At 47.4% G+C, this 25517-nt stretch overlaps 1 protein-coding gene across 2 annotated transcripts in view; it reads right to left on the bottom strand.

Moving 5' to 3' along the window:
• Positions 1-25177, bottom strand: part of LOC145349880 (myosin light chain 3, skeletal muscle isoform-like) — a 30623-nt gene extending 5446 nt beyond the window's left edge. Inside the window, exons 1-2 of one of the 2 annotated variants that reach the window (XM_080198496.1) lie at positions 24957-25177; positions 1888-1915 (exon numbers count right to left, since the gene is read on the bottom strand). In XM_080198496.1, coding sequence (XP_080054622.1) covers positions 1888-1915; positions 24957-25079 — 151 coding nt within the window. In that variant the 5' untranslated portion in view covers positions 25080-25177. Of the gene's footprint in view, positions 1-1887; positions 1916-2132; positions 2158-2266; positions 2383-24956 lie in introns of those variants that run through there. The other variant, XM_080198497.1, reaches the window with a different exon arrangement.
• Between the last annotated feature and the right edge of the window lie 340 nt (positions 25178-25517).

The raw sequence follows: 25517 nt of genomic DNA, 5'->3' as shown, positions 1-25517 counted from the left end.
ATTTGAGAATGTCAGTTGGCGCAGTTCTGGGATGAGTGATCCCGATGACCCTTGACATTTCCTCTGCTGATGTTTCCATTCGGAGAGTGCACTATGATTTAATTAGAATCGCAGAACCAAGTAGGGGTTCTCAGTAACAATCTGGAGCTCACATAGCAACCAAAGAGCTGGCATCCAGAGTAAGCAAAGAACCAGGTACCCAGAATTACCTGAAATATGGGTGTGAGCAAGGCAGCCAGTATATGGCACTGCCCCTAAATATCATTTTAAACATTCTTGATCAGTTTGCTTCCAAATTACTCATTTTCTGTTTAACATTGCACTTATCGCACTCTCTTAACCACTCGCTAGGGATTTTACTGCCACAGAAACCCTGGTTGGAGACCCCTACCACCATCCCCAAGAGCTCTCCTTACCAGCACACCATCAGCTTTCTCAATACTTAACCAACAAACGTATCAAACACAGCGCCGAACCCAGTACCCAGACCCCTGCGCAGCACCCAGACCCTGCACACAGACCGTCCAGCACCCAGGCCCCTGTGCAGCACCCAGACCCTGCACCCAGACCGTCCAGCACCCAGGCCCCTGTGCAGCACCCAGGCCCTGCACCCAGACCGTCCAGCACCCAGACCCCTGTGCAGCACCCAGACCCTGCACCCAGACTGTCCAGCACTCAGACCCCTGCGCAGCACCCAGGCCCCTGCGCAGCACCCAGACCGTCCAGCACCCAGACCCTGCACCCAGACCCTCCAACACCCAGCACCCAGACCGTGTCCCCCCAACAGTCAGACCTACAGATCCAACCCACATCACAGCACTCGTACTCACAGTACCCAGACCCCACACCATCCAGATAGACACACCCATAGTACTCAGAACCCACAGCAACCCCAACCTGCACCACCTACAGCACCCAGAAACCCGCACCCCAATCCCCGCACAGCACCCCACGCCCTGCATCCCGCACAGTGCCCAGCACCCCGATCCTCGCACAGCATCCCGCACCCCGTGCAGCATCCCGCATAGCACCCCGATCCCCACACAGCACCCTGCATCCTGCACAGTGCCCAGCACCCCGATCCCCACACAGCACCCTGCATCCTGCACAGTGCACAGCACCCCGATCCCCGCACAGCACCCCGCGCCCTGCATCCCGCACAGCGCCCCGCACCCCGTGCAGCATCCCGCATAGCACCCCGAACCCCACACAGCACCCCGCACCCCGATCCCCGCACAGCACCCCATGCAGCATCCCGCATAACACCCCGATCCCTGCACAGCACCCTGCGCCCCGTGCAGCATCCCGCATAGCACCCCGAACCCCACACAGCACCCCGCACCCCGATCCCCGCACAGCACCCCATGCAGCATCCCGCATAACACCCCGATCCCTGCACAGCACCCTGCGCCCCGTGCAGCATCCCGCATAGCACCCCGAACCCCACACAGCACCCCGCACCCCGATCCCCGCACAGCACCCCATGCAGCATCCCGCATAACACCCCGATCCCTGCACAGCACCCCGCACCCCGATCCCCGCACAGCACCCCATGCAGCATCCTGCATAGCACCCCGATCCCCACACAGCGCCCCGATCCCCGCACAGCGCCCCGATCCCCGCACAGCGCCCCACACCCCGATCCCCGCAGCCACAGTTGGGCCTTTGCGGGTCTAATGCAAAGAGCGGCTGGAAATCCCGCAGCTACCCCGGGATTGAGCGGGGGGGGGGGTGGGGAGGGAAACAGCCCCGGGCTGATTGCACCAGGGGCGGGGAGGAGGGAGGCTAAAGCTGGGCCGGAGCCGCGGGCTTTACCCGGGAAGCGGCCCCCGGGAGTGGGGGGGGGGGGTGAGAGGGGGTTGGGGGGGGGGGGGAAGCGCTTCTCACCTTCCTGCTGCTCGGCGCTGAACTCGATCTGAAAGAGAGAAGAGAAATCCCCCCAGACGGAGGCAGAGTGAGAGCGGGTCAGGCACTGCCCCCCGGGGGGGTACAGACACTACCCCCGGGGTGGGGGGGGGGGGGTACAGACACTACCCCCGGGGGTGGGGGTGGACAGGCACTGAGCCCCCCGCAGCACAGAGCCAGGGACCGCTGTCCCACAGCCACTAAACACACTTCAGTGCAACACTTACCGGCCAGCTCGTCTGCTGAGAATGACTGAAAAACAAGAAGAAGAAAAGAGATTGGAGACATTGTCAATGCACCCGGAGGGGAAAGCAATCAGTGAATGAATGAATGAATGAGAGGGGCAGCGAGACAGACCCACCATGACTGCGGACTGGCAGAGGAATAGCAGGACACTCAGGAGGCTTCAAGTCTCTTCCCGCAGATTTGCTCCTGTCCCTCCCTCGCTGCCTGGCCTCCTATTTATATGGGAGGCTGGCCGGGGGAAGGAGGGGGCAGCGGCATCAGGTGTCGGGCACAGCCTGACCCTCCCACTCCTCCCGAGTTCTTTAACTTTCTTAGGGCAGGGAGACGCGGCCAGAAATACAGCAACACCCTGCCCTATTTTGGGAGCCAGGAGTCTGGGGCATGTCAGCACATTTTGGCCAGCTCCCTGACAAAGCTTCATCTCTCTCTCTCTCTCTCACCCTGCTAGAACTGTCCTCTCAGTGTGACTGTCAAACCCTTTAAGGGGGTGCACAGAGTCCTTGGAAGGCACAGTTCAAAAGCACATCTATAAAAAGATCCTGAGCATTTTCGTTTGAATTATTTATATCACAGAATCCCTACAGTGCAGAAAGAGGCCATTCAGTCCATCCAGCCTGTACCCACAACAATCCCACCAGGCCCTATCCCCTAACCCCGTGTATTTAGCCTACTAATTCTCTTGACACTAAGGGTCCATTTAGCTTGGCCAATCAACCTAATCCACACAGCTTTCGAACTGTGGGAAGAAACCAGAGCATCCAGCAGAAACCCATACAGACACGAGGAGAACATGCAAACTCCACACAGTCACTCAAGGCTGGAATTGAATCTGGGTTCCTGGTGTGTGCCACCCAGGCTACAGAATTAGATAAAATAAAAAGGCAAGGCTACGAAAGATTCATTTCCTTGCTTTTGACCTGGTAGACTTGCCTAGCAATAACCTACCCCGCTCTGTCTTAGAAAGTCCAACTGACTCCTAGCCTTCAGCTTTTGGAGAATGGAATACTGGAATTCTGTTACCCTTTGGAAAATGTTTTCCAATTTAACACCTGCATTAGGTTTGCCAAACCTCCTGGATTGTCCTGGAGTCTCCAAGGATTGAAGAGCAACCTCCAGTATATTGCTGTGTACAATGCTGAGAGAATACCGTCTGGATATTATAAACATTGTTTTCTTTCTTCACTTTCTTTGAACATTTCTGTTTAACCAAATATAAAACAATTTAAAATAGGGAATTAGAAGCTGTTTGACTGATGGTCAATCCAGCTGAGTAATGGACCTTTTTGCTTTCCAGTTGGAGTAGGAAGGCAGTGGGATGTGTTGGTTAACAAATAGCTGGGGATTGGGGGTGGGGGGGGGTGTTGAGGAAGCGGCGGTGGAGGAGGTGGGATCGAGTGATGAAACCTCCAGGAATACATTAATACATTCAATCTGTTGGCAATCCTACTTCTGAACTATTTACATAAGAACTAGGAGCAGGAGTAGGCCATCTGGCCCCTTGAACCTGTTCTGCCATTCAATAAGATCATGGTTGACCTTTTTGTGGAGTCAGCTTCACTTACCCGCCTGGTCACTATAACCCTTAATTCCTTTACTGTTCAAAATTCTATCTATCCTTGCCTTAAAAACATTCAATGAGGTAGCCTCATCTGCTTCATTGGGCAGGGAATTCCACAGATTCACAACCCTTTGGATGAAGAAATTCCTCCGCAAACCAGCCCAAAATCTGCTCCTCCTTATTTTAAGGCTATGCCCCCTAGTTCTGGTTTTACCTGCCAGTGGAAACAACTTCCCTTCTTCTATATTATATTTCCCTTCATAATTTTATATGTTTCTGTAAGATCTCCCCTCATTCTTCTGAATTCCAATGAGTATAGTCCCAGTCTACTCAGTCTCTCCTCATAAGCCAACCCTCTCAACTCCCGGAATCAACCTAGCGAATCTCCTCTGCACCCCCTCTGGTGCCAGTGTATCCTTTATATTATAGAGAAATGCTTAAATTAAGTAAATGTTTGATTGGAAATATGTCATGAAAAATGATTATTAGAAATGAAGCAGTTCATAGAAAACAAATTAGTTGTCAGCACAGACCCCCTAGGGGAGGTTGTGTGGCGGAGTGGGTAGTGTCCTTGGGTCTGAATTGCATGCTCTGGTTTCAAGTCCTACGTCAGGATGTGATGGCTAGGAAGATGTGTTCATACCGAGGCCAACATGTTGAGGGTCTGCAAAATTCTTTCAGGGCGTCAATGGCAGACGGTAAGAGCAAGGGAGACTCCTGGTCAGCCATGCTTGATGCATCCCTCAAGCTTTAATCTTCTGGAGCTAGTGACTTGATCCAACAATAACCTTGCTCTGGGATCAGGGGAAAGTCTGCTTTGTGCACCATTCGGCGTGGGAAGAAAAATGAGTGGAAGAGCAACAACAGACCCCTCGAGCTGTCCAAGGTCACAAAGAACATAAGAACACAAGAAATAGGAGCAGGAGTAGGCCATCTAGCCCCTCAAGCCTACCCCACCATTCAATAAGATCATGGCTGGTCTGAAAGTGGTTCAGTTCCACTTACCTGCCTGATCCCCATAACCCTTAATTCCCTTATCGATCAGAAATCTATCTACCTGTGACTGATTCTGACCCCAGCTTTGGTGATAGATCGCAGAAGTCACACCTTTTTTTAACTCAGAATCACCTGCTCAAGCACACTATTATAATTGCCTGCTAATTGCCACTAACTGACAGTATAGTTCAGTGATGAAGGTCCTGTATCATTCTGAGCAGCTACTGAAACCAATGTGAAAGCTGCATTCAGCCATCATCTGATTTATACTCCCTGAGAGAAATACTACTCCCGAAGGAAGAGTACTCTGTGCCCGTGTGGACTGATGTGGAGATGCCGGCGTTGGACTGGGGTAAACACAGTAAGAAGTCTCACAACACCAGGTTAAACTTTAACCTGGTGTTGTGAAACTTCTTCCCATGTGGACTGCCAGTGTGTGTTCCATGAAGGGATTTGAAAACAAGGATGAGGTTTTTAAATTCATGGCGCTACTGGACTGAGAGTCATTCTACATCAACTAGCACAGGGGTGAACAGGATTTAATGTGAGTTAGGATATAGACAGCAGAGTTCTGGCTGAGCTCAAGTTTACAGAGGCTGCAAAGTGCAGCATAGAAGGAGACCATTCGATCCATTAAATTTAGTATTGAGTATATTTTCCCAATCCTTTCAGGCAGTGTGTTCCAGGTCATAACAATGTGTCGCACATTATAATCTTCTCATCTCCCCTGTTCTTTTGCCAAATATCTTAAATTTGTGTCCACTAGTTACAAAGGTCCTGTCAGTAGGAAGTTTCAAAACACTTCAAACTTTGGCACACTCCATTAAATTTCCCTTTAACCAACTGTGTTCTGAGAAAAACAATCCCAGATTCTCTCATCTCTTCATGTAAATAGCAAAGTCTCCTAATAGCCTCCCTAACGTGTGGTGCTCAGAACTGGATACATTATCTCAGCTCAGGCCTAACCAAGATTAGCATGACTTTCTAGTTTTTGTACTTTCTGCATCCACTTATAAAGCATTGATCCTGTCTGCTTTTTTAACAGCCTTCTGAACTTGTCCAGCTGCTTTTAGGAATTTGTAGATAAAGCCCCAGGTGTCTCTGTTCCTGCATCTGTTTAAAATTATAATAATCATTTATCTTGCGTTTGTTTCTTGCCACTTGTCCTGTGAAATGCTATTGAAGTTGTTACAATGGGCTGATTTGTTTCCAATCTTCGATCAGCAGATTGTCATCTTGGATTTGGACTCTATATCCCTCAAGTTGTCTAAATTCCTTTACGTCCCCTCAGAGGACAAATATTCATTAATCAAATTCAATTACTATCAGTGCCAGTATTTTAATAACTTGGCATTCTGTTTGATTAAGAGAGGAACTTCTGACCATATACCTACTCCACTATCATGTCTACTTACTTCCACCTCCATAACAACAATGTCTCTCACCTTACCTCAGCTAATATTCATAACTTTGCTACCACCAGACTATTCCAATGCACTCCTGACTCACCTCCCATTTTCCATCCAACGACTGTTTGAGGTAATCAAAAACTGCCCCTTTATTAACTCGCTCTAAATCCCATTCACCCGTCACCTCTGCACTAACTGACCTACCTTGGCTTCTGCTCTGCCAGTGCATTGAAGTTAAAATTCTCATGCTTGTTTTCAAATTCCTCCTTACCCTCTCCTCTCCCTTCTGTGTAATTTTTTCAGTCCTTGTTCCCATTGGGATATCTGCATTCCTTTAATTCTGGCTGTTTGGGCATTTATTTTCTTCGCTCTATGATTGGTGATTCAGCTGCCTAGCCATTCTTACCAACTTTAATGTTCACCCACCCTATCGCCCTCTCTCGTCCTTTAAGCCATATTGTAAAACCTATCTCTCTGACCAAGCTTTTGTGTTATCTCTCCTACTATGCCTTTATGGGGCATGGTGTGACATTTTAATTGATAAAATTCCTATTTTTACTAGGTGAGAGGCACTATATAAATGTAGGCTGGTGTTGTGTGATTCTATGTTTCTTTCAAAAAGTGTAAAGAGATCTGTAGGCAATTATTCACATGGGGCTTGACATTGAAATCCTTGCTGGTGTCACAGAATTACATACAATTTACAGGACAAAAGCGGGCCATTTGGTCTAACTGATCTGTGCCTGTGGTGGTTATGTTCCCCCTCAACTTCATCAAACCAGAAGAACATATCCTTCTAGTTCCATGGGGAGGCGATGGCCTTGTGGTATTATTGCTGGACTATTAATCCAGAAACTCAGCTAATGTACTGAGGGCCCGGGTTTGAATCCACCACGGCAGATGATGGAATTTGAATTCAATAAAAATATCTGGAATTAAGAATCTACTGATAATCATTATCGGGAAAAACCCATTTGGTTCACTAATGTCCTTTAGGGAAGGAAATCTGCCATCCTTACCTGGTCTGGCCTACATGTGACTCCAGAGCCACAGCAATGTGGTTGATTCTCAATTGCCTTCAGGCAACTAGGGAGGGACAATAAATGCTGATGCAGAGATGCCGGCGTTGGACTGGGGTAAATACAGTAAGAGGTCTCACAACACCAGGTTCAAGTCCAACAGGTTTATATGGTAGTAAACACCACTAGCTTTCGGGGTTTCACCTGACCAAGGGGCAAACCCTGAAAGTTAGTGGCGTTTACTACCAAATAAACCTGTTGGACTTGAACCTGGTGTTGTGAGACTTCTTACTATAAATGCTGGCCAGCCAGCGATGCCCATGTCCCACAAATGAATTTTAAAAAGTTCCTCATGTAATTGTTTAGCTTCCCTTGAAATACATTCATTCCCAAAAGGGAAATATCTTCCCTATGTCTACCTGCCTAATTTTAAAGACTTTAATTAGCCACCCCCTCAGCCTTCTCTTTTATAGAGAAAAAAAACCCCTGCTTCCTCAAGCTTTCTTGGTTGTTTAACCTCTCAGTTTTGGTAGCACGCTTGTTGGACTTTCTCCAGTGTCTCTACTTTCTTTTTTAACACGGAGGCAGGAACAGTGGATGGTATATTTAGTGGGGTCTTCCCAAAGTTCAGTTCACGACTCCCTATTTTAGATTCTTCTCTGGATCAAATAGATTGTCCAGATTATGAAAATATTCACATCTACAGTTTTGAATAATTAAGAAGTATCCTTGGGGGCAGACAAAATAAAGGAATTTAGGTAGCTTGGGGAATATGGAGGCCAGCCCCAAAGTAAGAATCCACTGATGAAAAATTGGAAACAAATCAACCAACTGTGGGAAACTCAGTAGCATTTAACAAAAGAAGGATTTTTAATTGCTTACGTGCAGATATTCCAACATTTCTTTATTCTTTTACCTCAGTTGGACTCCTATTTTCCAAGGAGTATGTGGCCTCGTTCCTCCTATTAAAATACACGACCTTATTTGAGTAAACTCGTAAAGTATAGAAAACAGAAAACTTGTTGGTTAAGGCGAGGTACTGCGAATGCTGGAATCTGAAACCAAAACAAAAAATGCTGGAGAAACTCAGCAGGTCTGACAGCATCTATGGAGAGAGAGAACAGGCAACGTTTGGAGTCTGGATGATCCTTTGTCAGGGCTAGAAATGTGCTGGTTTGGATTGGATAACCTCAGCAAACACAAGGACTCTCTGGAAGAATCATGTCTCACTTAAGCTTCAATATCGTGAGAGTATTTTTTTCATTGTAAAGGGGATGTGGGGGGGAGAATGGTTGGTGGAAATGACTGCAGATTGGTTCACATGCACATGATAAATGACAGACCCTGCCCGGTCTGTCAGCTCCCCTGATTGCTGGCTTCACTCTCCGTGACCTCTTCAGGGAAGGATTTTACAGTGATTGTCAATGTCATTGAGAAGAGTGCATTTGCAATGTTCCATTTTCATCTTCTAATTCTCAGAAGACCTGTTGCAGAGAAGGGAAGCACAGACACACGTTAAAATCAATGAGCAGCCAGCAGGCAAACCAAGCAATAGCACAAGTCTAGCATTCCTGGAAGACAGACCAGATTGAAGGAGGGGCACGCGAAGCACTGCTTCACCTGAAAGGGGTGTTTCGGCCCTGGGACGGTGAGCGGGGAGGAGATAAAGGGGCAGGTGATGCACCTTCTACAATTGCATGTTGGGTGTGATGGAGGAGTGGAGCAGGGTGTCCCAGAGAGAACGGTCCCTGCGGAATATTGACAGGACAAGTGAAGGGAAGATGTGTTGAGTGGAGGCATGGTGCTGGAGTTGGTGGAAGATGATCCTTTGAATGCAGAGACCAGTGGGGTGAAAAGTGAGGGCAAGGGGGACACTATCCTGGTTCTGGGAGGAAGTGAAGGGGGTGACAGTAACAGACTGGGGATGGGTCAGACATAGTTGAGAGTCCCGTCAACCACAGTGGGTGGAAAACAGGCATGAGTCTGTTGGAAAAAGTCAAGTTTCTGCTAAACGCAATTACTCACGTCCCGATGGCTGGATTTTGGGAGAACCCGTATTAGTGAAAGATTACCATTGGCAGCAACACTACAGAGCACTGAAAACATCCACACATGCAGCACTGCAAGCATCTTTGAGTAATAATTTAAAGATTTTAATTTCACAAACATTTATCTCAATGATTCAGCAAATGGAAAGGAGACAGAGAAAGTGGGGTGGGGGGTTGGTATTGGTACAGAATGGAGAGATGGGGATGGTATTGGTATAGAGTGGGGGGGGTGGGGATGGTATTGGTATAGAGTGGGGGGGTGGGGATAGTATTGGTATAGAGTGGGGGGGTGGGGATGGTATTGGTGTGGAGTGGGGGGGTGGGGATGGTATTGGTGTGGAGTGGGGGCGTGGGGATGGTATTGGTATAGAGTGGGGGGGTGGGGATGGTATTGGTATAGAGTGGGGGGGATGGGGATGGTATTGGTATGGAGCGGGGGGGTGGGGATAGTATTGGTATAGAGTTGGGGGGGTGGGGATGGTATTGGTGTAGTGTGGGGGGGGGTGGGGATAGTATTGGTATGGAGCGGGGGGGTGGGGATAGTATTGGTATAGAGTTGGGGGGGTGGGGATGGTATTGGTGTAGTGTGGGGGGGTGGGGATAGTATTGGTACAGAGTTGGGGGGGTGGGGATGGTATTGGTGTAGTGTGGGGGGGGTGGGGATAGTATTGGTATAGAGTGCCAGGAGAGAAATTCTGAGCTCCTTGTTTGCAACAAGGCACCCAGTGATTTTTAAGACACCTGTAGACAAGAGATGAGCCAATGGAGGGATGACCTAAACACTGCTATTTCTTCTTGTCCGGCCTCCAGCTGAACTTAGTATAGTCAAAAGGAAACAGAGGCTGCACAAAGTTGCTGACTAGTTGAAAGGATTCTGAACCTGCCACATCCTGGAACAGTCACAGTAACGTGGCTTCCAGCATGTTCTGCTCTTATTGCTTATCTCCAGGGTTCATTTCAGGTCTTTGTCCACTGGATAAAATGATGAGGAGAGATATCGCCAGTATCTCGCTCAGGAATCTGCCTGGACTCTGAGCACCAGGCTGAGTTTGGCTTCCTTATCCAGAGAAAGCAGCAATTGGCACTGAACGAGATTTCCTTCCTGCAGTTGGCGGTTTTCCGTTTTAATGTGTGTGTTAGCAATGAAACCGGCGATGGGGTGGGGGCAACGGACAATTTATATTCTGTAGAGAATAGTATCTTGGACTCCGATATCACAGTCTCTCATACATACACAATCAGAGTGCCCATCTCTTACATGTACACTCAGTGCAGTCTCTAATATACCCTCACAGTGCAGTCTCTAATATACCCTCACAGTGCAGTCTCTAATATACCCTCACAGTGCAGTCTCTAATATACCCTCACAGTGCAGTCTCTAATATACCCTCACAGTGCAGTCTCTAATATACCCTCACAGTGCCGTCTCTAATATACCCTCACAGTGCAGTCTCTAATATACCCTCACAGTGCAGTCTCTAATATACCCTCACAGTGCAGTCTCTAATATACCCTCACAGTGCAGTCTCTAATATACCCTCACAGTGCAGTCTCTAATATACCCTCACAGTGCAGCCTCTAATATACCCTCACAGTGCAGTCTCTAATATACCCTCACAGTGCAGTCTCTAATATACCCTCACAGTGCAGTCTCTAATATACCCTCACAGTGCAGTCTCTAATATACCCTCACAGTGCAGTCTCTAATATACCCCCACAGTGCAGTCTCTAATATACCCCTCACAGTGCAGTCTCTAATATACCCTCACAGTGCAGCCTCTAATATACCCCCACAGTGCAGTCTCTAATATACCCTCACAGTGCAGTCTCTAATATACCCTCACAGTGCAGTCTCTAATATACCCTCACAGTGCAGTCTCTAATATACCCCCACAGTGCAGTCTCTAATATACCCTCACAGTGCAGCCTCTAATATACCCTCACAGTGCAGTCTCTAATATACCCTCATAGTGCAGTCTCTAATATACCCTCACAGTGCAGTCTCTAATATACCCTCACAGTGCAGTCTCTAATATACCCCTCACAGTGCAGTCTCTAATATACCCCTCACAGTGCAGTCTCCAATATACCCTCACAGTGCAGCCTCTAATATACCCTCACACTGCAGTCTCTAATATACCCTCACACTGCAGTCTCTAATATACCCTCACAGTGCAGTCTCTAATATACCCGTCACAGTGCAGTCTCTAATATACCCCTCACAGTGCAGTCTCTAATATACTCTCACAGTGCAGTCTCTAATATACTCTCACAGTGCAGTCTCTAATATACCCCTCACAGTGCAGTCTCTAATATACTCTCACAGTGCAGTCTCTAATATACCCTCACAGTGCAGTCTCTAATATACCCCACACAGTGCAGTCTCTAATATACCCTCACAGTGCAGCCTCTAATATACCCTCACAGTGCAGCCTCTAATATACCCTCACAGTGCAGTCTCTAATATACTCTCATTGAGACGTATAAGATGATGAATGGGATGGATAGGATAGAGGTGGAGAGACTCTTCCCGCTCAAAAAAGACAGTAGGACTAGGGGGCACAGCCTCAAGATAAAGGGGAGGCGGTTTAGAACGGAGTTGAGGAGGAACTTCTTCACTCAAAGGGTGGTGAATCTCTGGAATTCTCTGCCCGTTGAAGTGGTGGAGGCTGCCTCGCTAAATATTTTTAAGAAGCGGGTTGATGGGTTCTTTATAAGAGAGGGGATTAAGGGTTATGGGGAGAGGGCGGGAAAGTGGAACTGAGCCACGACAGATCAGCCATGATCTTATTGAATGGCGGGGCAGGCTCGAAGGGCTAGATGGCCTACTCCTGCTCCTATTTCTTATGTTCTTATGTTCTCTCACAGTGCAGTCTCTAATATACCCTCACAGTGCAGTCTCTAATATACCCTCACAGTGCAGTCTCTAATATACCCCTCACAGTGCAGTCTCTAATATACCCCTCACAGTGCAGTCTCTAATATACTCTCACAGTGCAGTCTCTAACATACTCTCACAGTGCAGTCTCTAATATACCCCACACAGTGCAGTCTCTAATATACCCCTCACAGTGCAGTCTCTAATATACTCTCACAGTGCAGTCTCTAATATACTCTCACAGTGCAGTCTCTAATATACCCCACACAGTGCAGTCTCTAATATACCCCTCACAGTGCAGTCTCTAATATACTCTCACAGTGCAGCCTCTAATATACTCTCACAGTGCAGCCTCTAACATACCCTCACAGTGCAGTCTCTAATATACCCTCACAGTGCAGCCTCTAACATACCCTCACAGTGCAGTCTCTAATATACTGTCACAGTGCAGTCTCTAATATACTCTCACAGTGCAGTCTCTAACATACCCTCACAGTGCAGTCTCTAATATACTCTCACAGTGCAGTCTCTAATATACCCTCACAGTGCAGTCTCTAATATACTCTCACAGTGCAGTCTCTAATATACTCTCACAGTGCAGTCTCTAATATACCCTCACAGTGCAGTCTCTAATATACTCTCACAGTGCAGTCTCTAATATACCCTCACAGTGCAGTCTCTAATATACTCTCACAGTGCAGTCTCTAATATACCCTCACAGTGCAGTCTCTAATATACCCTCACAGTGCAGTCTCTAATATACCCTCACAGTGCAGTCTCTAATATACTCTCACAGCGCAGTCTCTAATATACTCTCACAGTGCAGTCTCTAATATACCCTCACAGTGCAGTCTCTAATATACCCTCACAGTGCAACGTCTAATATAGAAACATAGAAGATAGGAGCAGGAGGAGGCCATTTGGCCCTTCAGGCCTGCTTTGCCATTTATCACAATCATGGCTGACTGTTAATTCAATAGCCTCATCCCACGTTTTCCCCATTACCTTTGATCCCATTCACCCCAAATACTATATCTAGCTGCCTCTTGAATATATTCAAATTTTGGCATCAAATGCTTCCTGTGGTAATGAATTCCACAGGCTCATCCCTCTTTGGGTGAAGAAATATCTCCTCACCTCCGACCTAAATCATCTGCTCTGAATCCTCAGACTGTGACCCCTGGTTCTGAACTCTCCCACTATCGAGAACAACGTACCTGCATCTAGTCCTGTTAGAATTTTATAAATCTCTATGAGAACCGCCACCCCCCCCCACCCCCCCCCCCACCGCCCCCAACCCCCTCAGTCTTCTGAACTCCAGCGGGAACGATCCTAACCTAGTCATCTCTCCGCATACATTAGTCTTGCCATGCCCGGAATCAGCCTGTTAAACCTTCACTGCACTCCCTCAACAGCAAGAAAGGAGTCCAAAACTGCACACAACACTCTCGGGGCCCGATTTAACCGTTGCGCACACCCATTTTTGGGTGCAAAACCTTGGTAAGTACAGGCGTGAGGTGGTTATCATGATTCGCACGTTTAAATTGAATTAATGGGTTGCCACCCAACTTTACCAGCAGTTCCCCCTTTACCGTTGCATTCGCATGTCCAGATCCCGTTGGCGGTGGTGGTGGTGGGGGGGGGAGGGGTGGAATGGAGGGAGGTGGGGGGGGGGGGGGCCACATCATTCTCTGGTGAGGGTTGGGGGGAGGAGGAGGGAGGCCAGGTTGTTCTCTGGTGAGGGGGACTGGGGGGAAGGCAGATCGTTCTCTGATGGAGGGGAGGGAGTTGGATCAGACGGATGTTTGGCGGGGGTGGGTGGGTGGAGGGGGGGCGGTGGGATGGGCACGGCAGAGGGGACCATTGCCACTCTGCAGGCGATCGGTGGGGGAAAAGTGGGGCAGGGAATAGCGATAGGTCTGGGTAGTGGGGGGAGGGCGTGCAGATGGGGCGCTGTCTGCGGGGGCCATCACTCCCACTTTTCGTTCCCGGGCCACTTTTACCGCTTTTTGCACCCTGGAAGCAATGTGACAGGCCTGCGTTTATTTCAAATTTTTTTCTCACTGCGCATGAGCAGTTCAAAGCTCGGATTGGAGCTAAAGGGTTTCGGGTGCGATAAGCCCCACCCACAGCACAATTCAGACCCACAATTTTTTGTTTCAGGCTGAGTGCGTATGGGGGTATCAGGGAGCAGTTTTCCAAGTCAGATCTGAATTGCGCCCAGATTCAGCACTTAGAATCAAAATAATAAAATTGGGCCCTAGGTGTGGCCTCACCTTTATAATGGCAATAAACCTCTTGCAATAAAGGCCATCATACATTTGCCTTCTTTACCGCCTGCTGCACCTGCATGCTTACCTTCAGTGACTGGTGCACAAGGACGCCCAGGTCCTGCTACACACTCCCCTCTCCCAATTTACAGCCATTCAGGTAGTAACCTGCCTTCTTGTTTTTGCTTCCAAACCGAATAACCTCACATTTATCCCAATTATACTGCACCTGCCATTGATTTGCCCACTCATCCAACCTGTCCAGATCATTCTGAAGGATTTCTGCATCCTTGTCCCATCCAACTTGGTATCATCTGCAAACTTTGAGATGTTATGTTTTGTTCCCTCATCCAAATCATTAATATATATTGTGAATTGCCAAGGTCCCAGTGGCACCCCAGTAATTACCGCCTGCCAATTTGAAAAGCACTCATTAATTCCTACTCTTTTGCTTCCTCTCTGCTAACCAGTTTTCTATCCATCTCAATACACATCCCCCAATCCTGCGTGCTTTAATCTTGCAGGATAATCTCTTCTGTGGGACTTGTCAAATGCTTTCTGAAAGTCCAAATATACTACATCAACTGGCTCCCCCTTGTCAACTCCACTGGTTGCATCTTCAAAGAATTCCAACAGATTTGTCAAGCATGGTGTCCCCTTAATAAATCCATTCTGACTCTGTCTGATCCTCTCACTGCTTTCTAAATGTTCTGCTATAAAGTACTTGATAAAGGATTTGAGAATTTTCCCCATTATCAATGTTAAGCTTACTGGTCTATAATTTCCTGTTTTCTCTCTACCTCCCTTTTTGAATATTGGAGTGGCATTCACTACCCTCCAATCTGCAGGGACTGTTACCAAGTCTATCGAATCCTGGAAGATGACCACCAATGCATCCAATATTTCTAGAGCCACTTCCTTAAGTACTCTGGGATGTTGATTATCAGGCCCTGGAGATTTATCTGCCTTTATCTTCCCAGCACTATTTCTCTACTAATATTGATCTCCCTCAGTTCTTCCCTCTCACTAAATCTTACATTCTCCAACATTTTTGGCATTTGATTTGTGTCCTCTTTTGTGAAGACAGAAGTATGTATTCAGTTGCTCAGCTGTTTCTTTGTTCCCTGTTGTACATTCCCCTGTTTCTGTCTGCAAGAGATCTACATTTGTCTTCATCAACCTCTTTCTCTTCACATTTCTGTAGAAATTCTTAGGGCCCAATTTTACCATCAAGTTGCACCAGTTATCAGGCACAAAAACTTGGTAAGGTTGGGCGTGAGGCGAGTAGTGAGGGGGAGGCGGATCAGATTACTGATGGGGAGGAGGGTCAGTTCACTCTCTGGTGGGAGGTGAGTCAGCTGGCTGTCTGGTGGAGGAGAGGGAGGTCGATCAGATCGCTCTCTGGTGGGGGGGAGAGAGGGAGGTCAGATCGCTGACTGCTGGGGGGGGAAGGGAGGTGGATCAGATCGCTCTCTGGTGGGGGGGGAAGGGAGGTGGATCAGATCGCTGTCTGGTGGGGAGGGAGGGAGGGAGGTGGATCAGATCGCTCTCTGGTGGGGGGGGATGGGAGGTGGATCAGATCGCTGTCTGGTGGGGGGGGAGGGAGGGAGGTCAGCTGGCTGTCCGGTGGGGGAAGGGAGGGAGGTCAGATCGCTCACTGTGGGGGAGGGGGGGCAGAAGGTCTGTTGCCACTCTGCATGCGATCGATCTGGGTGGCGGGAAGTGGGGGCATAAGGGAGACAATAATGTTGTGGGGTGGGGCAATGTCTGTGGGGCCTTGGGGGGGGGCATTATCCAGCTCAGGGACCGTTTTTCTATTTTTGTTTCTGCACATGCGCAGTTGAAGGCCCCAGTCAGAGCTGCAGTGATAAGTCCTACCCACAGCCTTGTATAGCATCACTGGTGCCAGAGAACAGGTCAAAAAGTCAGATCGAAACACTCCCAGATTGAAGTCTGCCCAGCACTTAGAATCCAAATGGTAAAATCGGACTCTTAGGGCCCAATTTTACCATCAATTTGACTCCGTTTTTGGGCACAAAATTGCGGTAAATTCAGGCATTAGGCCTTTAATGTGATCTGCACCCGAATCCAAGCAAATCGCAATTTTACCAACACCCGATTTGGGCGCGGGTCTGGTCTTGGGTGGCCCGACGATTTAAATATATTCGCATACACTTAAATTAATTTAATGAACCGCACGCCCAACTCTATCGCCAAATCCCACTTTACCGTCTTCTGGTCCGTTCCGGATCCGCTCTGTAAGCGACCTGCTAAATAAAAGTCCAAAGCGGATTTTTATTTTGCAGGGGAACCTCCAAAGCAGCTTCAGAGCCTGCAACAGCTCTCTGACCCAGATCATCCTCTAGTGGGGACGGGGGGGGGTGGGGAGGGAGGGGAGGCAGGTCAGACGTATCTCTGTGGGGGTGGGGGGGGTGGCGAGAGGGCTGATCGTTATCTGGTACTGGGGGGGGAGGCCCAATCGCTCACTAATGGGGGGTTGGGGCGGATGGATCTCTGGTGGGGGGAGGGGGGCAAGATCCGCTGCCACTCTGCGGGCGATCCCTCCTCCCCATCAGGAATGAATCCTTCAGAAGGAGTAAGTGACTTAACTTCCTTTTTTGCCTACATGGTGTGTGTGTGTTGGATGGGAGGGGTGGAGTTACTTACAATTTGTAGATAGAGAGGAGCCTGCCCCACTTTATGAGGGGTTGGTGCTGTTACACTGGTCAACGGGTGCATCATTTCTTGTTTCACTGGGGGAGAGTGTGTATCTGAGCGCAGAGATTTAATCTCTCAGAACATTGTGGCTGCCTCGCGAGCTATCCAAAATGAAGCTCATTAATATTGCAGCCACTCCAGGAGGAGGGATTCATTCCTCCGGTGGGGAGGAGGGATCGCCTGCAGAGTGGCAGCGGACACCCCTGCACCCCCCACCAGAGATCCATCCTCCACCCCCCCATTAGTGAGCAGACAGGCCTCCTTTCCACCACCAGACAATGATCAGCCCTCTCGCCTCATATCCTGATAGTTTCCTTTATTAAAATTCAGCGCCTTGGTCTCCAAATCAACTACTTTATTCTCCATCTTGATAAAAAATTCTATCATGCTATGGTCACTCGTTCTCAAGGGGTCTCGTTCAGCTAGATTGGCAATGATTCCGTTCTCTTACACAGTACCTAGTCTAAGATGGCCTGCTCTCTGGTTGGTTCCTCCATGTGTTGGTCAAGAAAACCATCCCGTATACACTCCAGGAATTCCTCCTCTACGGCATTATGGCTGATTTGATTTGCCCAATCTATGTACAGACTAAAATCACCCATGATCCCCGATATTCCCTTATCACGTGTATCTCTAATTTCGTGTTCAGTGCCATTCTCAACATCACCAGTGCAGTTTGGGAGTCTATATATGACACCCACTAATGTTTTTTGTCCCTTGGTATTTCTCAACTCTACCCATACAGACTCCGCATTGTCAGAGCTAATATCCTTTCTCACTATTGTGTTAATTTCTTCTTTAACCAGCAAAGCCACTCCACCACCTTTTCCATTATTCCTGTCTGTCCTAAATACTGAATACCCTTGGGACATTCAGTTCCCATCACTGGTCACTCTGCAGCCATGTCTCTCTAATCCTGATTATATCATACCTGTTTACATCTATCTGCGTGATTAGTTCACCGACTTTATTGCAAATGTTCCATCCGTTAAAGTACAGAGCCTTTAAGCTTGTCTTTTTAACATTGTTTGTCTCACTCCCAATAATTTTCTCTCTAGCCCTGTTTGGATTTTGTCCATGGTTTCTCTGCCTATCACTTTTCTTATTCCCTTTTCTGCCTTTTGTTTCTGCCCTTGCTCCCTCCTTCCCAGGTTCCCATTCCCCCGGCATATTAGTTTAAACTGTCCCCAGCCACTTTAGCAAACAGACCCCCTAGGCAGTAATCCTGAGATCATACCATCCTGGAGTCTTGTTTGCAGCCACAGAAATGCCTGTCTATTCTCCTTAAAATTAAGTCCCCTATAATTATTGCACTGATACACTTTTCACCCCTCCCCTCTGCAGCAGAGCCAACCGTGGTGCAACAAGTTTGGCTGCTGCTGCTTTTCCCCGACAGGTCATTCCCCTCACCGGTATGCAAAATGCTATATCTGTTTCGCAGGGGAATGGCCACAGAAGATTCCTGCACTACCTGCCTATCTCTCTTCCTCTGTTTGGTGGTCACCCATTCCTTTCACACTGTGGAGTCTGAAATTGCGTTGTGGCCAACTCTCTATACGTGCTATCCGTGAAACTCTCTCCCTCTCGGATCCTCCACAGCATCTCCAGCTGACGGTACAGCTCTGAAACTCGAGCTTCCAGGAGCTGTATACCTCACAGTGCAGTCTCTAATATACCCTCACAGTGCAGTCAATGATATACACAATACAGGGCAATCTCTAATATACCCTCACAGTGCAATCTTGAATATAATCTCTAATATACCCTCACAGTGCAGTCAATAATATACACAATACAGGGCTATCTCTAATATACCCTCACAGTGCAATCTTGAATATAATCTCTAATATTCCACCTCACAGTGCAATCTCAAATATAACTTCACAATGCAGTCTCTAATATACTCTCCCAGTTCATTCTCTAATATACCCTCACAGTGTAACCTCGAATGTACCCTCACAGTGCAGCCTTCAATATACCCTCACAGTGCAGTCTCTAACATACCCTCACAGCGCTGTCTCTAATATACCCTCACAGTGCAGTCAATAATATACACAATACAGGGCAATCTCTAATATACCCTCACAGTGCAATCTTGAATATAATCTCTAATATTCCACCTCACAGTGCAATCTCAAATATAACTTCACAATGCAGTCTCTAATATACTCTCCCAGTTCATTCTCTAATATACCCTCACAGTGTAACCTCGAATGTACCCTCACAGTGCAGCCTTCAATATACCCTCACAGCGCTGTCTCTAACATACCCTCACAGTGCAGTCTCTAATATACCCTCACAGTGCAGTCTCTAATATACCCTCACGGTGCAGTCTCTAATATACCCTCACAGTGCAGTCTCTAATATACCCTCACGGTGCAGTCTCTAATATACCCTCACGGTGCAGTCTCTAATATACCCTCACAGTGCAGTCTCTAATATACCCCTCACAGTGCAGTCTCTAACATACCCTCACAGTGCAGTCTCTAATATACCCTCACAGTGCAGTCTCTAACATACCCTCACAGTGCAGTCTCTAATATACCCTCACGGTGCAGTCTCTAATATACCCCTCACAGTGCAGTCTCTAACATACCCTCACAGTGCAGTCTCTAACATACCCTCACAGTGCAGTCTCTAACATACCCTCACAGTGCAGTCTCTAATATACCCTCACAGTGCAGTCTCTAATATACCCCTCACAGTGCAGTCTCTAACATACCCTCACAGTGCAGTCTCTAACATACCCTCACAGTGCAGTCTCTAACATACCCTCACAGTGCAGTCTCTAATATACCCTCACAGTGCAGTCTCTAATATACCCCTCACAGTGCAGTCTCTAATATACCCTCACAGTGCAGTCTCTAACATACCCTCACAGTGCAGTCTCTAATATACCCTCACAGTGCAGTCTCTAATATACCCCTCACAGTGCAGTCTCTAACATACCCTCACAGTGCAGTCTCTAACATACCCTCACAGTGCAGTCTCTAATATACCCCTCACAGTGCAGTCTCTAATATACCCTCACAGTGCAGCCTCTAATATACCCTCACAGTGCAGTCTCTAATATACCCTCACAGTGCAGCCTCTAATATACCCTCACAGTGCAGTCTCTAATATACTCTCACAGTGCAGTCTCTAATATACCCTCACAGTGCAGTCTCTAATATACCCTCACAGTGCAGTCTCTAATATACCCTCACAGTGCAGTCTCTAATATACCCCTCACAGTGCAGTCTCTAATATACCCTCACAGTGCAGTCTCTAATATACCCCTCACAGTGCAGCCTCTAATATACCCTCACAGTGCAGTCTCTAATATACCCTCACAGTGCAGCCTCTAATATACCCCTCACAGTGCAGTCTCTAATATACCCTCACAGTGCAGTCTCTAATATACCCTCACAGTGCAGTCTCTAATATACCCCTCACAGTTCAGCCTCTAATATACCCTCACAGTGCAGTCTCTAATATACCCTCACAGTGCAGTCTCTAATATACCCTCACAGTGCAGTCTCTAATATACCCCTCACAGTTCAGCCTCTAATATACCCTCACAGTGCAGTCTCTAATATACCCTCACAGTGCAGTCTCTAATATACCCTCACAGTGCAGTCTGCTTCAAGAAGATGACCATCATCCCAATACCTAGGAAAAACCAAGCAGCTTGCCTTCATGACTATTGGCCGGTAACTCTGACATCTATCATTATGAAATGCTTCAAAAGGTTAGTCATGGGATGAATCAATTCCAGCCTCCCAGACTATCTGGATCCACTACAGTTGCCTCCTGCTGCAACAAATCCACAGCAGACGCCATCTCCCCAGCCCTGCACTGGGACACCTAGATAACAAGGAAGCCTATGTCAGACTCCTAGTTATTGACTACAGCTCAGCTTTCAACACCGTTATCTCTAAACTCCGTGGCCTGGGCCCTGGCACCTCCCTCTGCGACTGGATCCTCAACTTCCTAACTCACAGACTACAATCAGTAAGGATAGGCAACAACACCTCCTCCACAATCAACCTCAACACTGGTGTTCCACAAGGCTGTGTTCTCGGCCCCCTACTATACTCCTTTTACACCTATGCCAAATGCCCCTCCAATTTGATTTTCAAGTTTGCTGATGACACCTCTGTAGTGGGTCGGACCTCATACAATGATGAGACAGAATGCAGGAATGAGATAGAGAATCTGGTGAACTGGTGCAGCAACAATAATCTCTCCCTCAATATCAACAAAACGAAGGAGATTGTTATCGACTTCAGGAAGCGTAAAGGGAAACATGTCCCTGTCTGCATCACTGAGGGCAGAGTAGAAAGGGTTGAGAGTTTCACGTTTTTAAGTGGTCAAATCACCAACAACCTGTCCTGGTCCCCTTATCCCGAAACTATTATTAAGAAAGCCCATCAACGCCTGTACTTTCTCAGAATATTAAGGAAAATTGACATGTCAGCTATGACTCTCACCAACTTTTACAGATGCACTATAGAAATCATTCTTTCTGGTTGTATTACAGCTTGGTATGGCTCCTGCTCTGCCCAAAACAGCAAGGAACTACAAAAAGTCGTGAATGTCACCCAATCCATGCTGCAAACCAGTCTCCCATCCACTGACTCTGTCTACACTTCTTGCTGCCTCGGCAATGCAGCCAGCATAATTAAAGATCTCATGCACCTCGGACATTCTCTCTTTCACCTTCTTCCTTCAGGAAAAAGATACAAAATACGTACCAACCGACTCAAAACAGCTTCTTCACTGCTGCTGTCAGACTTTTGAATGGACTTACCTTGCAGTAAGTTGATCTTTCTCTGCACACTAACTATGAATATAACACTACATTCTGCATGCTCTTGCTTCCTTCTCTATGAATGGTATGCTTCGTCTATACAGCACGCAAGAAACAATACTTTTCATTGTATGTTAATACATGTGACAATAATAAAATCAGATCAAATCAAAAATCAAATCAAATCAAATCAAACAATGCAGTCACTAATATACCTCCATAGAGTGTCTAATATACCCTCACAGTGCAGCCTGGAAAATACCCTCACAGTGCAGTCTCTAATATACCCTCACAGTGCAGTCTCTAATATACCCTCACAGTGCAGTCTCTAATATACCCTCACAGTGCAGCCTCTAATATACCCTCACAGCGCAGTCTCTAATATACCCTCACAGTGCAGCCTCTAATATACCCCTTACAATGCAGTCTCTAATATACCCACACAGTGCAGTCTGTAATATACCCCTCACTGTGCAGCCTCTAATATACCCCTCACAGTGCAGTCTCTAATATACCCTCACAGTGCAGCCTGGAAAATACCCTCACAGTGCAGTCTCTAATATACCCTCACAGTGCAGCCTCTAATATACCCTCACAGTGCAGTCTCTAATATACCCTCACAGTGCAGTCTCTAATATACCCTCACAGTGCAGTCTCTAATATACCCTCACAGTGCAGCCTCTAATATACCCTCACAGTGCAGTCTCTAATATACCCTCACAGTGCAGCCTCTAATATACCCTCACAGTGCAGTCTCTAATATACCCACACAGTGCAGTCTCTAATATACCCTCACAGTGCAGCCTCTAATATACCCTCACAGTGCAGCCTCTAATATACCCCTCACAGTGCAGTCTCTAATATACCCCTCACAGTGCAGTCTCTAATATACCCCTCACAGTGCAGTCTCTAATATACCCCTCACAGTGCAGTCTCTAATATACCCTCACAGTGCAGTCTCTAATATACCCTCACAGTGCAGTCTCTAATATACCCTCACAGTGCAGTCTCTAATATACCCTCACAGTGCAGTCTCTAATATACCCTCACAGTGCAGTCTCTAATATACCCTCACAGTGCAGTCTCTAATATACCCTCACAGTGCAGCCTCTAATATACCCTCACAGTGCAGTCTCTAATATACCCTCACAGTGCAGCCTCTAATATACCCTCACAGTGCAGTCTCTAATATACCCTCACAGTGCAGTCTCTAATATACCCTCACAGTGCAGTCTCTAATATACCCTCACAGTGCAGTCTCTAATATACCCTCACAGTGCAGCCTCTAATATACCCTCACAGTGCAGTCTCTAATATACCCTCACAGTGCAGCCTCTAATATACCCTCACAGTGCAGTCTCTAATATACCCACACAGTGCAGTCTCTAATATACCCTCACAGTGCAGCCTCTAATATACCCTCACAGTGCAGCCTCTAATATACCCCTCACAGTGCAGTCTCTAATATACCCCTCACAGTGCAGTCTCTAATATACCCCTCACAGTGCAGTCTCTAATATACCCCTCACAGTGCAGTCTCTAATATACCCTCACAGTGCAGTCTCTAATATACCCTCACAGTGCAGTCTCTAATATACCCTCACAGTGCAGTCTCTAATATACCCTCACAGTGCAGCCTCTAATATACCCTCACAGTGCAGTCTCTAATATACCCTCACAGTGCAGCCTCTAATATACCCTCACAGTGCAGTCTCTAATATACCCCTCACAGTGCAGTCTCTAATATACCCTCACAGTGGCCATCTCTTACATATGCCTCTCGCCCCCCCTCCCTTATATAAACTCTCAGAGCCTCCCTTTCTCCCAGCTTTGAGTTACCTCTACATATACTCTCACTACACGTCCCTTATAGACATGCCTTCACCAAATCCCCTTTGCTAACACTGATCTGGGGAAATTGGATTGAAACTAACAGAGTTAAGATTTGCCCAATTGTTTAATGTTGCAATTACCGCGAACATTAAACCAGCGCACTCCGGTCATACATTAAACATTCACAGCCCGCCAGTCAAATGGTATCACTTGAAACATCCAAGTGAGACTATACAGATCACTAGAAAGATTCCCCAGGTCTGAGTGCTTCAGAAAATGTTGGCGATGGGATGGAACATGTGTAACTCATTCCCGGGGGAAATGAGGAAGGGGAGAGATTTGTTTCAAGCAGTGTGAGAGTGCTCGGGTCTAGGAATGGAAGGAGTCGGGGGCGGGGGGTGGTGGTGGTGATGTAGTTTTTAGTCATTTCCATGGATAATAACAGAGGGAAGCTGTAAACTGCAAAGGTAAAATTTCACTCTGGATAACAATGCATCGAAATCTATCACCAGTTTTTTTAATTCTACAATTGGTATTTAAGGTGTAGATCTGACGGGGGGATTATTGTTAGTTGGGACATGTTTAATTAAGCTGTTGCATTGAATATCAGTGACACTGGCCCAATGTACATTTGAGAACGGACATCTGGTTTATTGGGCAACTGACAGGAGGCCGGCACATTATGGACAATACATCGCGGCGTTGACCTTTTGGAGCAAGCTCATCTCACAGTAACATTAGCTGACACGTCTGAGTGTCGCTCCCATATTTAGTAATATTTCTGCAGTAAATTTGTGTGAACCCTCTCAGCCCTGCTATAGGCGGGGTGACTGAGACGGGTGATAAAATTAGGTTGTCGGGGGTGGGGTGGGGCGGGGGGGAGGCTCGGAGTTGCACATACTGTGAGAGACAAGAACTGCATGTACAGTGTAACACAAGATCTTAATCGCCGTCTTTCGAAATGTACAGCAAAAAAAAATGTAATCTCAGAACATCTCAAAAGTGTTATCAGATTAAAAAATAATAAAATAAAGGAAGACTGGGCAATTTTACAGAAAGGGTTCTCTCTGTTATGGGAGCCAGATTTCTAATCTCACATCTTTTATCATTTGGTACTTGCTAAGGACTTAATCCTTAAAACATGCAACCTTCTGAAAATATCTGGATATGAGCCTTGGATAGAACTTCGAGCGGGTCGGGTTAAAGAGAGTGGAAAAAACATAGAGGGAAAGGATATATTCGAGCAAAGCTTGGCTGGCGATTGTCCCGTGGAAGTGTACCCACCTTGACCTTGGACAAGTCGATAGCTGGCTCCTTGGGTTTGGCTGGTTCGGGTGGTGGGGGAGCAGGAGCAGGAGCTGCGGCAGCCTTGGGCTCCGGCTTCTTTACATCTTTCTTGGGTGCCATTTGGGGGATGGGGTGGAGGTAGACGCCTGGAGTTAGTAAAGACTCTGCTGGTGTGGAGCCCGAGCACGGTCTGCCTGAGAGCTGGGGTATTTATGCCCCTTACTGATAAGACAAACTTGTCACATGCCGCTGGATTGGACAGTCAACAGGAAGGGAGATGGACTGGCCAGACTATAAATGGAACCACGAGTTAACCAAACCAGCAGGAATTCTCAACCCTTTATTCCACACTAGCCCCCCCCAAGGCAACAGGCCAGATTTCACCCCTGTTGACGTGAGGTGACATTGTGGGACATTTTAAAGCGAATTCTAATGTGCTGAAGCGGGACATTCCTGACATCACCAGGAGCTGATTTGGTTTCACCTGGCATTTGGGAATGGGTGGGCATTCCTCGGGATCACAAAACGTGCCAGGTCTCCTTCTGCAGAAAGTGTTGA

The sequence above is a fragment of the Carcharhinus amblyrhynchos genome, chromosome 11, assembly GCF_965287045.1.
Source record: "Carcharhinus amblyrhynchos chromosome 11, sCarAmb.v2.hapA, whole genome shotgun sequence".
Taxonomy (NCBI): domain Eukaryota; kingdom Metazoa; phylum Chordata; class Chondrichthyes; order Carcharhiniformes; family Carcharhinidae; genus Carcharhinus; species Carcharhinus amblyrhynchos.
Note: the sequence above shows the minus strand (reverse complement) of the source record. Positions and strands in the feature narration are given on the sequence as shown.